General features: G+C 38.9%; 2 protein-coding genes across 3 annotated transcripts; both read right to left on the minus strand.

Annotated features, from left to right (window-relative positions):
* Positions 1–952: 952 nt before the first annotated feature.
* ripk2 (receptor-interacting serine-threonine kinase 2) lies at positions 953–13,371 on the minus strand. 2 transcript variants are annotated; one of them, XM_018758834.2, is made up of 12 exons: positions 13,069–13,371; positions 12,571–12,812; positions 10,968–11,121; positions 10,266–10,421; positions 9,639–9,796; positions 8,705–8,754; positions 8,386–8,547; positions 7,901–7,986; positions 6,458–6,559; positions 4,547–4,649; positions 3,914–4,099; positions 953–3,260 (listed from the first exon to the last, which is right to left on the minus strand). In XM_018758834.2, exons 2-12 carry the CDS (start codon positions 12,795–12,797, stop codon positions 2,881–2,883), a joined length of 1,764 nt encoding a protein of 587 aa, XP_018614350.1. In that variant the 5' UTR covers positions 12,798–12,812; positions 13,069–13,371; the 3' UTR covers positions 953–2,880. The 2 variants fall into 2 exon arrangements, with proteins under 2 accessions (XP_018614350.1, XP_029111264.1); XM_029255431.1 differs by having other exon boundaries at positions 12,571–13,371.
* A 657-nt stretch (positions 13,372–14,028) lies between these two features.
* Positions 14,029–14,883, minus strand: LOC108938283 (1-phosphatidylinositol phosphodiesterase-like). Its single transcript, XM_018758752.2, has one exon. It carries the CDS (start codon positions 14,881–14,883, stop codon positions 14,029–14,031), a length of 855 nt encoding a protein of 284 aa, XP_018614268.2.
* Between the last annotated feature and the right edge of the window lie 3,162 nt (positions 14,884–18,045).

The raw sequence follows: 18,045 nt of genomic DNA on the forward strand, positions 1-18,045 counted from the left end.
TATTGTACTATGTAATGCCCACTTGAAGTGGGACCACCTCTTCGCCAGGTTTTCTAACGATACAAATCTATAGGTAAACGTCACATACTAATTAACAGGCTATTTCAAAGGCAATGTAACAGGGTGTTGAAGAGAAAAAAAAATTTTAAAAGGGCATTGAATCAATGGGACAGGAAGCATTTTGTACACTTCAGTTTCTTAGGATTAAATCATAAAATGAGGGGGGAAAAGCCCTTAAATAAAAGAATGAAAACAGCCATAAAAAGTCAATATGAGTCCATAAATGGAATGAGAGACAATGAGACCTCTGATAGCACCCTCTAGTTTGGCCAAAGTTGCAGTATGGCACAACATGTGATTTTAAATAAAATTAGATATTTAAACTCTTCATGAATGCAGCAGTGACAAAACACATTTTAAACAATATGAGAAGACCTGAAAATAAATATATGTGCTAAACATCACTGGCTGTTGCATATTGGGCCTGGAGCCAAAAGAACAGTGATAAGACCAAACACATGACCGAGACCTGTTCCAAAGGTTTCTACTAACAAGGTCATCACAACAGCAGGGCCCATGGAACTGTCATAAAAACAGCAGAATAGTGGCTTCCAGAGCTTTTAATGTGAAAATTACACAAAGGACAGATTTTGGCACATTAATTTCTGAAGAGGCATTAAATTGCCAGTTCTCAATTTCAGAGTTGTTCTATAATAAGCTCATGTGATCCTTCCAGTGGAAATAATACAGGTTCCATTTTTATTCTCTGCTCTTTATTCAAGGTTCAGGGTTTCATACCTTCAAAACGAGCATCACCGCGAATTACATTACTAACCCACAGACTTGAATGAAGACATAGTTGTTACCATTTCAAAAAAATCTTGAGAAGGTTAAGAGTTGTTATAGAAGGCTTAGTAAGCCTAACATGCCTCTACTTTGAACAAATACTATTCATACAAAAAAAAAAAAAAAAAAAAAAAAAAAAAAAAACCTACGGCATGCGCTTACGCCAGTACTTTAAAACTAATATTGGTATGTCTTTATATCACTTGTACAACTTGAGGTGATATGCACCAACACCGTAAGGAGATACAGAATCTGGACAAATTTAAGTAGCACCAGGTAAGGCAATAAATGCACTCTGATGAGTGAAAATATCCTTTGCCGAGTACCATTAACAGTCCATGTCTGTATACAGTATGCAAGTGAAACGGTCGAGTACTGCTGAGAAGCTTCTGAAAGAGCATGTCATAATGCTGAAGGAATGCCAACAATGCTGTGCCCTTGCTCTAACAAACAAGCCAGATGGCATACAAGGGCTTCACTGCACGTGGTGCCATCAAAAAGATCACTTCAGCGAAACCTGTCTGTGTAGAAATGTCTCCTTTCCACAGGAGACATAAGGGTTTCAGCCAGCTACACTTTAGGCTTAAATGAAGCAGAACAATCAGTACAATAAAAGCAACAGTGGCAAATGAAAGAAAAAATACAATGCTATCATTTTCTAAAACAATTTGCACAAATGCCCCCTGGGTGGGCCCTGTGCATCCAGGTGACACCACTAAAAAGCATGAATCCTCTGACAGCATGGGCTCTGTGGAAATACATCCCACATGTGTTCCTTTAACTTCCAGAGTGCAGATCCTGACAAAGGGGGCTTTGGACACAATGTAACAGTAACGCATGAAGAAACAAATCTCATTTTCCTACAAGTGCAAAATTAACAAAATTCAAAACTGTAGGAAAGAATAATAGGTACTTTCTGTGGAAAGCATGAAACACAGGCATTGAAAGTGGAAGCTTCCAGAAATATTTTTTTTCATGAATATACAAATACAACATTTTCTTAAAAAAAACTAGTAAGGCTCAAAAGTGTATGTCCTTCAGACCACTATTACAGTTTACAGGGATCAAAACAGATGTTTCAAAGGAAAAAGGCCATCGAAATGGAACCAAAAACTGTCACTAACTTTGCACTGCATTCCAACCCTGGAAATGCCGTGTGGGTGCGTTTGTGTGCCCTCCCTGCATCTACCCTTCAGTGATGTAATGTCACTGTATGTGGGGGAAAAAAAACTATTGCATTCCTTTGGGATCACTGCATATTTGAAGTGAGCTCCTAATGCAGAGTAAGTTATGCAAATGGGAGTCTGACATACACGGAACAACTGTCACAAGATCTGGCGATCTAGTGTTTTCCTTGGGTGGACCTCCTCTCACTTCCAGTAGGTTATTCAAGTTTAACAGCGCAGATGTGATAAATCACATCTACAATAAATGAACAACTTATTTTCAGAAACTTAAATCCGCATTTCAGCACTTAGCCTCTGAACATTTTGGGCCTTGTGAAGGTGAAGTGAATTATGGTCTGCTGGAAATTTAATGACTCTAATACGAGAATGCAAACATATGAAATATTTTGAAGTGGCCAGCATGGAAGATAAAACAATATGTTATAGTCTTCTGATGTGAGGCATTAAGAATTTGAGAGAAATGATGACTGCAGGGATTTCGGTAGCCGTAACAAGTTCACTGTGAGAACCGCTCATGTCTGTTTGTAACAAGCAGCTAGGTATGATGCTTCAATAATCCAGCAGCTGTTAGTCTCAGGAAAAGCTTGGAGAAGCTTCCTCCTTCAGCTGTCACAAGGTGCATTTTATCAGCATCTGTGTTCCATCATTTTAGCTCATATTGCATTTCTGTCCGATACACAGGGCAGGGTGAGAAGCTCTGTGCTCTAGGAAGGAAGAGGCTGCCCTTTCATAGTCACAATGTCAGTTTCTCTCTGGGATTCATGAGCCAATAGATCCATCAATTCAACTGCAGGCCATGAAGATGTGCGCCCTCCGAGGTTAGCATGCTGAATGCACTTTCTGGGCTTTATAGTATGTTGCGGGGGTTGGTGTATGAGCACATGAATGGCGCGCTGGGGACTGGGGAAGTAGAGGGGAAATCAGGGTAGGGCTGCAGGCCACTCTGCCTGTTTTCTTGCAGCTTGAGGACAACGATGCGGCAGAAATCCTCGCTCTGGCGGTCACAGGTGTCCAGTAGCTGGCGAACCTTAGCAGTGCGTGTAGGTTTGTTGGAAATGAGCTCGTAGTCCTCACGCATAAGCATGTCACGAGCCAGCAGTGCATCCAGGCTCTGGTTAAGGCAAGCCTCTGTCATCTGCTTCACAATCTCCTCCCGGCGGGCCTGGACCCACTGTGTCGCCAGGCCCTGCGTTGGTGGTGGGACAAAAGGTGTGCCGTAGGGTGGGGCTGAGACAGGAGACACACAAAAGCAATTAATTCAAAATCCAGAGCAAAGGTTTTTGGTTCCGGCTCCGATGTGGTGGAATGACCTCCCTCTCTTACTCATTTAAGAAGGGTCTTAAAATTCACCTCTTCCAGACTCACTTCTCCCATGATTGCTGAAGTACATGCTAATGTACAGTATAAACATTTATGCTCAATAATTTTGATCATAACTGTTTAATAATGGATAAACTTTTATGCAGCTTCTCATGCTGTAAATGTTTGTTACAATTTTCTGAGTAGAAACTGTGGATTAATGGATAAACCTTTAGGCATCTACTTGTGTGATGTGCATTGGTTCACGTGATGCAACGTAACAAACTGACTGCTTTAGAATCACATCTCTCTTTCTGTTGATATAATGCACTCATCGTATTTTTATGAGATGTACGGCGCTTTAGAGAAAAGCATCTGCAAAACAAATAAATGTAAAAGGTTAAACAGACCTAGTGCGGTCTCTTTCAATGGTAAATTTTCTGGATGCTTTTTGACATTCTGCCTTGTGCAGTTACTATTTATATTATGAAGTACCTAATGTCAATTCTGGATGTTTATGGAGCATGTGAGTGCATGTGATACAATGGACATGGTTGCGGGCCATGTGATGAGGACAGCACCTAGCAAACGCTGCTGCAGGGTGAACTGGCTTGACTCGCATTCGCTGTCTGGGATGCCTGACTTGATGGGGATGTTGTATTCAGGCACCGGCTGGGCTGCCTGACCGTAGTTTTCCAAATTGTCCTCAATACTGGGTGCAATCAGTGGCTTGGGGGGGTCTGGCATCAGGGACGTGGAGCTAGCATCTGGTAATTGAAAGACGGTAATCGCTTGTAAAACAAATACCTAAACACAACCCTTACAAAAAGTATACTTTATTTCAGTGCTCTACTTTGCGCCTTTTACAATACAAATGTTTATGCTGAAATGGATAATAAGACTATAATAATAAAGATAATTTGTTTCAAATCAATCATAAATCCAGCTAAATCAGTGGCCTTAAAATTAGAACATGCACTACTTCCTATTGCACCAAATGCAATAAAAAATTTTCACACTATAAGCACAGATATTCTAAACTTAAACCTTGCAGTTACAATTGTAAAACACTGAGAAATCTAACCTGTACAGTATATGGTTTAATTTCAGACTTTGTATCTAGGTTTGAGGCTATGTGAAAGGCTTATCATAATGGATGGACAACAAGCTGTTAAAAAAGTTACTATATTGGCACTGAAAAGAAAGGAACATGCCTTTAGTGGGAGGGGCACTGATTGTGAGAAATGCAGGCTGGGAGACATCTGTTTCTTGGGAGGAGCAGGAGCAAGAACCAGAGCCAGAAGCAGAGCTTGTGTCCTGTTATTTCACACACACAGACATTTGTCAACACTTTCTAATAACTCAGGGAAGCGTTTGAGAGTCATGGTCACCTAGGAGCTACATGCTGTATATACAGTGGATTTGAAAAATTTGCACATTCTTAGTAAAACTTCAGTTTTTGTTAATGTAATCCCTGAAATCAAAACAAATAAAACATTTTGTTATTTTAATAAGGTTTTGAAAGCAACCATATTTATGTAAACAAATGAATTAAGAAAAATAAGGAAAAAACCTTTCAATGTGTTGACTACATACACAAGTGTGCTCACCCTTTATAATGGGGGAGTGCAACTGTTCAGATTTAACCACATTCCAGACGATCTATAAAGGTAACTTGTCTTAAAAAAAAATAAATAAATAAAAAACCCTTAAAAAGGCATAACACACATCATAAAACTCAGAATATCATCAATAAGAAATGGAAGAAATATGCCACTAGAAAGACTAGGATGACCCTCCAAAACTAAATGACTGTGCAAAACAAAAGTCTTTCAGAGAGACAACCAAGAAGACAGTGGCTTATCTTCTGTAGGGACAAGAGCTATTGTGAGGACAGTAGGTGAGATACTCAAAATATCAAGATATTTTGGTAAAAAAAAAAAAAAGCTTCCCTTTGCTTGATAATTGAAATGAATTTCTCCTTCAGCAAGACCACGAAGCACATAGGTAGCTCACACAAGAAATTACATTAAAAGGAAGATGACAACATGGACTTCGATCCTCCAGGCAACCTGTGCAATCAGAGGACTAGGCACTGTGGATCCCCTTGCAATGTGAACAAAAACTCTTCTACAAAAAGGGTTTTCCTTTAAGTATTATTGGTTACAAGGTCTTCCATCAATTACCAATTATTGCATGTCCTGGTCAAGGCTGTGGTGGTGGAGATACAGAGCAGGGCCAGGGCAGAGTCATACACCAAGGGAAATTTGGCTCAGCCCAAATGGAGTTTGTGTATTCTCCCCATATCATGCAAACTCTACATAGACTGAGTCAGACTCAAACCACTGTCCACACCAACAGCCCAGAAGCTGTGAGACTATGTACGGAGATGCCAAGTTGCCCAATTACATTATTATTTGTCTTGACTTCAAATTTCACATCAGCACAAGTTGAAATTTTAACTTTAAATTTCAAATGTTAAATTTTAACGGTGAAACAAGTGGTTGAGTCACATGTCTGCAGCTATGTCTCTTTCTCTTAATGTAAATGCACAAATTGTACTTTTGCTGAGATGTACGTCGCTTTGGACAAAAGCGTCTGCTAAATGAATAAATGTAAACGTAAAAAGGGGCTACACCTTTGATATCCATTACATACACTTCTATTTCTAAACTCAGATGACTTAACTGAAAACTAAAACACTCAGGCAGATGGCTGGGCTTTCAAATTTTATGATGGAGCTGCACAATCTACAATTTTTGTCTTCATATGCTCTGATATTTCATACCTGGGTGCATTTGTAATAAAAAATGTTACAAGACATTTTCTCCAACAAGATCTGCAAATTTATTGGCACTACTAAAAACAGGCATATAGTAGAAAACACCTGGCTGATCATCTGTTTAGGACAAAATGTGTGGTCATATAGTATCAGACATGAGCAGTTCCACCAGAAATACTAACAATGCGATGTTAGGTAATGGGCTATGATTTCATGAGACAGACGTCCCGCTACTGTACATGGCTACATGATTACTGGACATATGGATACTGAAAGAGTTCAATGAGGTTTTCAGTGATTTCCAGCTGTCACTCATGGATAAGTATACCATAGGCACACTGACCTGCCAGGGAACACTGCTCTCTCTGAGGGTGTTCAGTGTCTTCTCCTCTCTATTCTTCTCAACTACTGGTACCAAGGAGTGAAAGCCTGGCCGCGGCAACATCTAAAAGTAACCAGGTCAACGTGCTAGACCAGTTTAATCAGTGTGTTCATAATATGACAATTTTCAAGACAGTGAAATTTCAGCACACTGATACCCATTTAACAATTGCATGATGATCTGTATTTTGATTAATCAATATGTTAAACATTGATTACCCATTGTCAATATGTCAAAACAAAAGTTTACAATTGCCCCTGACTGTTAGTTGGTTTAACAGGTCATAACTCAGTCAAGTCAGAAAAATAGGAAGAGCAGAAGCCAGACAGGCAACTGGCATTATTGTTAACATCAAAAGGCAACAGGTTCAAGTTCTAAGAAAGTCATTTTTGCAGTAAACGTACATCCATTAATAAACAAATCATACACAATTGCAAGTTTTTGCTTTCAGTGTGCCTATATAAGGAGGCCAATCCATTAACTGCTAATAAGAGCCGTTAAACAGACTGTTCTCCTCTGGTTCAGGAGCTGAAGGAAAAGCAGCTGAACCAAAACCCACAAGAGACACTCAATGAGCAGCTGAGCTGAAGTGCTAGGCACAATTTGTGGTGTTGCACAGAGTACAATCAAATGTTAAGCGTTCAGTCCAGTGCAACAATGCAGAAATGGGTTTGACTCAGTAAGAGGCATCATGGTAATCGCTTATAGTGCTTGACAATGTGTTGTTCCTTGGTGATTACAGTTCTGCCTTTAGTGTGTAGTGCCTGTTAGCCCACCTGAAGGTAGCAGGTGGTGTGACACTTTACTACTTTACAGATTAGCAACAAAATATATATACACCCAGCCTTAAAAGTTTGTCCCACTATGGCTAAGTTTAACAGAATAACCTGTAGAGAGTACATGCCTGGCTTTAATGTTTCATTTACCTGTGACGAACACTTCAGAGACAAATGAGAATCAAAACAAATGATGACTTCCAAAAAGAATGAGGTGTCCCAGGCTTTAGGAACAAATAATAAAAAAGACATAAAGGAAATATTTAATTTTCCTGACTCAGAAATCCATCTGGAAGAATGCCACTAACCTATGATCCTCTAATATCTTTCTTAGGTTAAGAACTTGCATTGTTCTGAGTTCCCCATACATACTTTTGGCAAAGAAATCCTCCGTGCATCATACCAAAGTGCCACACAAATTCCAGATTCAAACTTAAGACATCGCAAAGACATGTCTTTTGTGATTAAAGACGGTAATATCCAACCTGTAATGGAAAAATACCATCATCACTTGTGATTTAAATATAAACTGGACACTTACTGGATGTGTCCCCTGAATCTTGCCTATTCTTAATGACCTCAGTACAAGTAACACAAGAAATGAGACAAGTTAAAAAAGCTCTCACACCTTGGGTCTCTTCACCTCCAACACAGCTTCCAGGATCTCGATTTCATCAAACCTACGCAGCATGGGCTCCAGTTCAATAAGACACTCTGTAGAGAGAAGAGGTAAAAGGGGAGGCAGTGGAGTTAGGAAATGTGTGGGTCATGAAGAGCAGTGGACAAGGGGTAGCAGTGCTGGAGCATTAGGTGGAGGGAACGATCTGAGTTATGCGACACACTGCTGTGACCAAGAGCACAACTGTTTGGGGGGGGGGGGGGCACACCATCACTCTACCAAAGGTAAGATGGGCTCAGCAGATCACAGTAGAGAGTAGTGGCAAGTAATGAAAGGAAGTACTGTGGTAAAGTACTAGAATGGAGGTGTAACATTATATGGGGGGGGAAGAGAAGGAGAGGTGTGAGGGGTAAAGATGTAATTCACGTTGAGCTAGGGTATCAACTTTTAAATACTAAGGCTATGTTGTCGTGAGGCAAACAATGGACTCTTACTCAGAAAAGAAGGTCGCTCATCTGGGTTAGAAGTCCAGCCACAAGTCATGAGGTCAATGAGGGTTCCTCTGCCAGGGATGTCCCCGGGGAGTGAACTGAGCCCTGTGTCTGGCCGGTTCCCCCGCAACACACTGAACATGATCTGCATGGGGTTTGTCGCTTCTAGTAGAGAAATGTGTGAAACTGTGAAATCAATGTGCACAGTGTCCAGACAACCATCTTATAGGTACTAAATCACTAACTAATAGAGATATATGGTTTTATTTTGGTCTGGGGGGTATTAGGACATTGTGAAACAAAATCAGTAATGATAATTTACCTTCAAAAGGTACACGTCGAGCCAGAACTTCCCACATTATAATTGCATAACTGAAAGAGAAGCATTGTTTGAGGTGAACATGGAGCTGGAAATATCTACAATTAACTCAGTAACCTAAAATAAAGATACAGGGAGTTTCCCATAGCATTTCAAATAGTCAGAATTCCACAGTACAGACAGAAACTACATTACTCAATTTCTGCAACTTCACCGGTCATTAAAGATAACAGTAAGTGAATCACAGTGCAGAACAAAAGCAAAGAATATGAAATGCCAATGGTTGTAGTAGTAGCTGGGCAGCTGGTAGTGTAGTGGTTAGAGCTACTACTGTGCCCCAAAACAAGAAATTACCCAAACGGCTTTTGGAAAATGCAACGATTTTGGCGCCAATGCAGTTCAACAAATCCAAATTTTCTACAGAACTGGTGGATCCCCTTTAGCATTCAAGAACTGCTCCACAAGCTTAAATCGCATCAGTCGTCATTTGTATTTCCAATCAATTCTATAGGCAGTTATTTGTGTAATGTGTACCAGAGAAACGGTATTGGACAAACTGACTTAACTTTGACAACTGCATTTCTCTTTTGAAAGCTCTTCATCTGTTGTGAAATGCACTTTTGCTTATTCAGAGTTATATATCACTTTAGAGAAAAGTACCTGCTAGAAAAATAAAATATCAATATAAATGACAAACTTTAGACTGAGAGAGTCACATCTTCCCTTCACTCTCTGACCCATAAGGTGTGTTGAATTAGTCCTGGGGCTAACTGGAACTCCAGCTCCCATGGGGAAACTACTAAAAATACACAGGTGGTCAACATGTGCACAAGGAGTGCTTTTACAGAGGTGCCTCCAGACTTTTTTTCCTCTATGAGGCACTGTAATATTTAACAATGCTCCCTTCCCTTTGTGTGCCACTCTCCCACCTCCTTACCTGTACATGTCGTGTTTGACGTCGGCCCTTTTGCTCTTGGAAGGTTCGTATTCTTCTGGTGGCATATAAATCACCGTTCCCCCCATTTCTGGGGGCTTGGAGCCTGATGACTTGCTGATGGACAGTTGACGCCACTTGGAGAGACCAAAATCTGCTATCTGTTCATTTAGGAGAAAGAAGTGTCAATGGAGTTGATATGATAACAGAAAAAACATGGTAAAGGAAAATCATGATCAGCATCAATAATCATAAACTTTAGGAGTAATGAACTAAAATCCTTTGTGGGGGTAAAAAGCATTACGTTCCTCATGAACAAATTGTCTAGGGATTTTTAAAAAAGTTGGTCTAACAGATTACTCTTATTATATTATCATTACTAGATTATTTTTATAGCATCAGTGAGAGCAGGAGTATTGCATTCAAAGTCTTACAGCATGTTTCTTTTTTTTTTAACTGCTGAGATGAAGGTAAGTACACTATTCAAGGACAGAGTTGTTCTACTGGGTCTTGAACACTTCTGCACTACCTGCTACCTTAGCCTATGAGATATACATATTTCTGAAACTAATCAATCACTCAATTCCTGAGGAGAAGAGAAAACTCTGGTCACTCTGATACCACACACACCTTAACATGGAACTCCCCATCCAGGAGGATGTTCTGTGTCTTCAGGTCATGGTGCAGGAGTGGGGGGGTCATGTTATGCAGAAAGTTCACCCCTAAGGCAATCTCATACAGAATTCGCAATCGCAGGGGCCATGGTAGCTGGGGATACTTGTCCTTCTACACAACATGACACAGGGAGGAGACAGAACAGACAGTGTGTTTTCAAAGTCATTTGTGTGAGCATTTCTATTTATTAAATGCCTGTAAAAAAGCATTTCACTACTGTGGGGGGAATCCAGACATTTGATCAACATATTAGGTAAAAACACAGTTCAAGATACAGCCATAGTTGATCACACCTCTCTTGATTTACAAATAAGAAGATATAATTCATTTGCTTGCAATCTTTTATTTTCTAAAAATACAATTAGTGTGGTTTGTAACTGTGGTTAAAAAAAAAAGCTCTCTCACACATGCGTAAAGCAAAAGGTTGCAGCAGAAGGGTTATTACTTATATCTTGTTTAAACAGTTTTCATTATTTCACAAAAACTGCATCCGAGCCAAAGACTATGATTACTACTGACCCATACGCACCAAAAATTACTTTAACTGCAACATGAAACCTGTTCTCCAAAAAACGGAAAACGGAACTAGTTCGTTGTATATATTTCCTTCAGCAAATGACACTTCACAACTTTTAGGCCCTGGTCAAATGCCCTGACCTCGTGAAGCAGCTGGTCCAAAGAGCCATTGCTCATGAACTCTGTCACGATGCAGAAAAATTCCGGCTCATTGCAGACGCCAAAAATCTGGATGATATGGTTGAATCTGGCCTTATGTAGAACCTCCGCTTCCTTCAGCAGACAGTTTCTCTCTCTGAGGGAAAAACAGGAAAATCTCTCTAAAATTTGAGAAATGTGCTTGTCATATCTACCTAAATATGTAAATTTTATATGACATTTAAAAAACAGTATGCAGTACAGAGGTAATGCTCATGCAGTGACAGATGCAATATTAATATTAATTACAATGTTAATGTTTCATTCTTCAATCCCCAATTAAAAGCTTCCCGAACCCAAGTTCAAGGCAATCCTGAAAAAAAAAGTGTCCAAGATTGCAACCCCCACCTGAAACATCTTCGGTACCAACACTGCTAAATTTGTGCCCATGTGAGGAATGACTAATAAATAAATGCCATAATGTTTTAATTATTCTCAAATGACAGTCTGTATAGGTTATAAGTTTATTTGACAATATCACCTTTAGTAAAATCAACATAAAAATACTCTGAAGTAGTATTTATTTTAATAGGAAACAAACATTTAGGACCTTTAAGTGACTGCTACTTATTTTAAAGTTCACTAAAATAGTTCTTCGAATAAAATGTGACCAAAAGTCTGTATCTCGGTTACTCTAAGTTCACGTTTACAAGTATATCATGACAAAATAAGTTACCGTACATAATATCATACATCCATACAGTTAAGACATAGAACAGTGGTTTATCATCACCTGGCACTTGACATAGCCATTTCGAACCCTATCTCCTATCACAGTACCCTTGAGCAAGGTATTTATGCCTAAAATGTTCCTCTATATCAGTGAAATAACAGTGATAATACCCCAGGTACTAAAGAGCTACATTTCTACCCAAGATAATGTAAAATTAAACAATAGCCCTAATGTGTCTTGTTTTGCTTTTTTGCTGTTTGAATTGAGTATATTTATAATCTACTCACATAAATACACTTATAATAAAAATGTGATAATCATCATAAAATGACCTTTAACACTAAAAAGTCATGAGAAATACTTATCACTCCAATTGGATAATGTTCTCTTGCATGGTTCACTAATACACCACAGTAAACATTGAAATTCTTCATTTCAAGTTTTTCCTTGAATTTTAGATCTTACAAATACTACTTATGAAAGTCTAGCAGAAACACACTGCAGCACAAATCAAACCCTGACAACTCATAAGCCACAGCAGGAGAGCAACACAATTACAATCACTCATACACAATTTCCTGTAGTTTCAACTTTTTCCCTTAAGTTTGTTTATTTATTTAACTAACTGATTTGGGTTGGTGAAGGTTCATAGCTCCAATTTCTGTTGTAATATCACTGATCAAGGTATACCTAAACAGATAATAAAGCACAAACACCATGCTGTGTGTATGCATAAATCAGTTCTTATAATCTAACTCTCCAGTCTCCTGACAGAAACCCCGGAACGCACAGACTGGCTGTATCCAAAACTTGTGGAACGTCTTGGTAGAAACACTTCCTTAGGCCTCGAAGTGAGATCGGCACGACACCCACCTTTCTCCAACGGGGGAGTCCAGTTTGAGGCACTTGATGGCCACCGTGGTCCGCCAATCCGAGTGGCGCGCCCGGAACACGGTGCCGAAGCCGCCCTTGCTCAGGTAGTGCAAGTCCGTCAGTTTCTGGTAAGGGATCACTGGTAAAGTGCTCGTCAGATTGCAGATGTTCACACAGCCCGTGTGCTCCATACTATCCCGCAGATTACAGTGTGTGTACACACACATACACTCATACAGGGCCTTCACAGGGCAGGCGAGTCACCCGTTGAAGGAAAAAAAAAAGAGGAAGTGTGAAACGGCAAAATGAATGACTGCAACACACACACACAGAGTATCTTCTTTCCCACCGCGGGTGACACTTGACGCCTCGCTTCGTTCGTTTACGCGTAGAAAAGCATCGGTTCAAACTAAGCCAACTCGTTCTTTTCAAGTTCAACTAGCTGCGTTCTGGTGAGAAAACATGATCAGATCCCAACAAAAGGGGATATACACATACATAGACGCGGCGCTTTTAGACATCCTTCTCCTCTGCTCTTCGCTTCGGCTGCCCGCCTGTTCTGCGTTGTTCGTTATTATCTACTACGCAACCGAGGGAAGCAGACACACGAATCTGCGCCGTGTGGCTCTGTAACCGACTGTTCAAGACATTCACGGTTCACCCATGTGGACACGAGCTACTCGCTCCCCCGCACCAGCAGGCGCGTGTCCGTTTTGTCCACGCCGCTCCGTTGTGAAATTCGCATTATCCGAGTCCCCCGAATGACGCTGAACGTCAAGCACGTACACCGACATGCCAAGCAACGGATGGCCACTTTCTGCGCCTGTGCAGTGCACTCTTTCAGGTTTCCCCGCCGTTCTTCCTCTTCCTGTATTCACTGGCGCACATGCTCTGTGTATTATGAGTGAAACAAAACTGAAATCAATCACGTTTGTGAAACCGGAGTGAGACAGGTAGTGTCACGTATCTCACAAATTCCGCTATAAAATGACCGGTGTTCGCTGTGTTTTAGAATTTGGTGACTAATATTGCAAAAACGGCTGCTCTCCCGCAGTCTGTATCTGAGCGACTCGCTCACTCACTGCGCCGTTCGTTCTGTGACAGACTGTTCCTGAATGAACACGAAACCGGTTCTTCTTCGCACTTCGGTCTTTAATAATTCCTGTCACCGACAGGCACGGTAATGGTCGGTTAGCTGGTCTGCTACTAACTAACTAACTAACTATTGTTTGTTAGTTGTACTGAGTGAAGACACTTATAAATCAAAGCCCTTACAGTAAGCCTTACACAAATTAAGACAGGAAACAGTGCTTGTAGTTGTAGAAGCTTCCATGCCATGGCATGGTTATTTATTTACTTTAAGCAGGAGTAATTTTTATTCGTGCATTGTAACATCGCTTTATAATGCTGAGCTACAAACAATGTTAAAGTTTCACACGTAAAACATGATAATTACTGTTATTTTCCATTGCTTTTACTTCCAGGTGAATTATTATCATTTTTACATTTTGACTCATTAACTTTAATGATTTGTTTGATTAGCTCAAGTCCAGGGAAATCCATGGCTATGATGCCAAAACATGAGTTCCTATCTTCAGTATGCAGTTCTGCAAGCTTTTGGCAAAGTTTTTCGTTTATGATCTTTGCCAAAGACTTAGGTGTTATAGGATTACATGATGAGCCTACACCTGTTCCACTTGAATACAACAAAATTACATGGCCATTTTCATTATTACACTTGTTTTTGGCCTCCAGGAGATGATTCTGAATTATATTCCACTTGTCATTAACATCTTTGACTTTATGTTCACCTTTTCTATGAGTGGAGTCAAGGTCAATCCCAAAGTCATATCTATCTTGTATCTTCAAGAGAACAATCTTACCCCGAACATCGCGTATTAATGGTTGATCATTGTTACTCACATCTTTGTTGCCTAGTTTGTACACAAAATCTTTATTTTCATCTCTTTCTAGTATTACTAAACTTTTTTCATACATTTTATTCTTGTTAGGTCCCTCTAGTTTCACCCTTATTAAAATAGTCTCGCTGGGGTGTTTACCAAGAAAATATACTGCTTCCTCTATTACTGTACCCAGTTTGATGAATTGAATAAATATGCCATGCACCAAATTCAAATCATTTCCAGGTCGGTCACTGACTCTGAGATCAAAGTACCTCACTCCTGCCATAAGCTGGTTTTCAAAACTCCAGCTCTGACATTTTACAAAGGCACCCCAGTGCCGAGCCAGAGCATCATGACTTCCAGGGATTGTAATTTGTGAAATAGGCACATCATCCCTGATATTCTTCATCCACTCTTCATTCTTGTCAGATTCTTGAAGTCTTTTGTTATTGTTAAAGTGGTGCGAAAGGACTCCATGAATCCTTTAGTGAAAACAACGAAAAAACAATTACAAGAAGTATAGGTAATTTAGATTATACATTCCATTGTTGATTTTTAGAATAACAACATCTCATCGTGAAGCTTGACATTGAAAAATAATGTATTAATGTATTTTTAGTGCATAGATATGTAATAATGGTGACAGTTACCCTTTTTCCATGGCTTTTACCTGTCTTTTTGTTTTTACTTAAATTAATGGTAAATAATTAAATTTGCTTTGATGTTCAAGCCTTTTATTCTGGAATTATTATTGAATATAGAGTAAATGAAATATCTTTTGCATTTTTAAAATGATGAAATAAAGGAATTAATTTATGTGATCTGGAGCAAATTCACCTTCAGCAATTTTATCCTCAAACTGATCTATACAGTACTGCACAAAGACCAGAGCAGCATAAAGAGGCACATTTCTCATGGAGATACTCACACAAAGAGCAGACAGACGCAGAGACAGATGTGCTGAAGCGTCTTCAGGAGCATCGTCTCTTTGGTGCTGAAATTACAAAGCCAAGTCTATGAGGAAAACTGTCACTCTGCAGCTGGACTTCATGTTATGCTACGACAAAATATTTTACAACTGTGCTTTATATAGGAAAGCTACATGTACCACAGTGGTGTCCTCACAAATAAAACTCACCTGAGACAAATGGATCAAATACTTTTAATAAGAGCTTCAGATAAGAAACAAATTAGCAATAATATTAAATGATGTAGAATTATTATAACTTTATAACTAACCATTTGTGTTTTTTAGTTTAATTTTGAAATTCTCTTAAAAATTAGAATTATTTATCAGACAGTTTTCTCCAAAGCAATTTCCAGTGAACTCTATGGAGTGTTATGAGCCTGCACCTTATTCACCAAGGTGACTTACACTACTAGGTACAGTACTTATAATGGGTCACTCATCTATGCAACACTCTCTCTGTCATTCACACACTATGGAGGAACCTGAACAGCATGTCTTTAGAGTGTGGGAGGAAACCAGAGCACCTGGAGGAAGCGCATGCAGGCACAGGGAGAACATGCAAACTCCACACAGACTGAGCAGGGATCAAACCCATGTTCTCTCACACCACCCAGGTGCTATAAGAGAGCAGCACTACTGGCTGTGCCACCATGCTGCCCAGATTAAATATTTACTTCCAGTTCTGTTATTTTGCACATTCTAGTAACTTCATATTTAATTACTAGAATGTGGAACGTTCCTTTTCACATAATTAATTTCTCAGTCATGTCATTTTTCTAAAGTCAAAGAAAAAGATCATAGTATTCTTTTAGAAGTGAAAGCCTACATACTTATACACACCTGGTTCTAAAATGCTTCTGATGATGGTGGTGGGGAATTAACGTCCTGCTGTAGCTTCCTCTACTGTGTTGGCTCTTTTGCTGTAGCTTCCTCTGCTGTGTTGGCTCTTTTATATCTCTCTGCTGAGATAAATTTAATATTCAGCTGACATCACAGTAGCATTTTCAAGAGGCACCATTTCATTTGTTTTTTTAGACTTTCTTTTTTGTTTTAATTTCTTAAACATGTAAACATTTATTAAAATTAAATTACATTTATTAAATTAAATTACAATTATATTTTATATGTTTAATTTCATAAACATATAAAACCAAACCACAAGTACAACTTTAAATTATCATCACTTCCTTCATGATACTGAAACAGACTTCTTTAAGTACTTGAAATTCTTTTAATAATTTAAAGTTTATGTTTTTTATGAGTGTCTGTGACTCCTGCTGGTCATTTACAAAGACCATGTGTATATCACAAAATGACATGTTGCTGTGTGCTGCAGACTTTCACATACCTAAACAAAGTTTTAAAGAAAAAATTATTTTCATCTTATATCTTAAATAATGCCAAAAACTGCAATAATCTCTATACCTTAACACTGTAAATTGCTTTGGAGAAAAGCATAAGCCAAATGAATAAATGTAAATTTTAATGTAATCTGGTTCATTAGGATTTATGACCATGTATACAGGAGTGAAAAAATGGCCATAACAAGGTTAAATTACCTTACCGTTTGCCTCTGCCTCTGCTACATTAAAGTGACTGTCACATTTTACAGATAAAAAACAGTCAGTTTAGATGTGTAGAAAGTTATGACAACAGGAATTCTAAGGAAGTTGGAGATAAGTGTTAAAATGCGTGAGTTAAAAACGGGTGTTTGGATATGGCTGTGAGTGCTCTTGGATAGAAAACAGCATTTTTCAAAACTCAGTAAAAACAAGGGAGACTAGTCAAAGAAGCCACCTAGAACCATCAATGTCCTCTAAAAAACTCCACAGGCATCCTTTGATATTTACATTTACATTTATTCATTTAGCAGATGCTTTTCTCCAAAGCAACATACACCTCGGAGAAAATTACAGTGAATGATTACACCAACAGAAGGGACTTTGTCGTTCTCAAAACATAAATTTAACTGTGGATCATAGTAATTACATTAAGATCCAGTTTCATTCATGATTTAGCTACTTACAAACTCCCAATTCTGATGTGTTTCCATATTAAGTGAAAATATATTTAATATTTAGTAGTTTCTTTTATTAACACTATGGATTCACCTAAAGTAGTTAACAGACCTACACCTAAATTTTCCAGTCAAGTTAATATTCTGAACCAAGCTCATAAAATTAATCTCTGTGTCTAGCTATATTTCTAAAGTATAAAATGCATTCATTCAGTTCTGTATGAATTTACATTCCTATCATCTAAAGAATGAAAATGTGCTCAGTTCATGATAGTATTGTACAAAATACACACATACACACTATAGGTCATTTGTAATCAGTAACCTGAAACCGATCTTTTGCATCTGAAAATTTACATGTGTTAGAGGAATGAGAAGCCGCCTCTGTTAAACACTTCAGGTAACATTTCTTGCAAAAAAGATATCATTACTTTTCAGCGCTGTGACCATTACGAATCTGGTGACCGTTATGTATTCAGGCATTTGTATAGAGAGTGCTTGCTGTGCACTTTCTGTCAGGTGTAAAAGTGCTAAAAGTGTGTGTCGGGTTGTTTTTTTATGTGACCCATATTTCGTGTTACACT

Source organism: Scleropages formosus, chromosome 10 (genome assembly GCF_900964775.1).
Source record: "Scleropages formosus chromosome 10, fSclFor1.1, whole genome shotgun sequence".
In the NCBI taxonomy this organism is placed as follows: Eukaryota; Metazoa; Chordata; class Actinopteri; order Osteoglossiformes; family Osteoglossidae; genus Scleropages; species Scleropages formosus.

Bases quoted from the DNA above. Each gene is read 5' to 3' on its own strand.
- LOC108938283 (XM_018758752.2), bottom strand. From the start codon at position 14,883: ATGAAGAATATCAGGGATGATGTGCCTATTTCACAAATTACAATCCCT.
- ripk2 (XM_018758834.2), bottom strand. From the start codon at position 12,797: ATGTGTGTGTACACACACTGTAATCTGCGGGATAGTATGGAGCACACG. The intron at 4,100-4,546 runs GCATGTTCCTTT...TTCAATTACCAG, and splicing joins CAGTGCCCCTCCCACTAAAG to ATGCTAGCTCCACGTCCCTG. The intron at 3,261-3,913 runs GTGCTGTCCTCA...CTCCTGTCTCAG, and splicing joins CCTGCAGCAGCGTTTGCTAG to CCCCACCCTACGGCACACCT.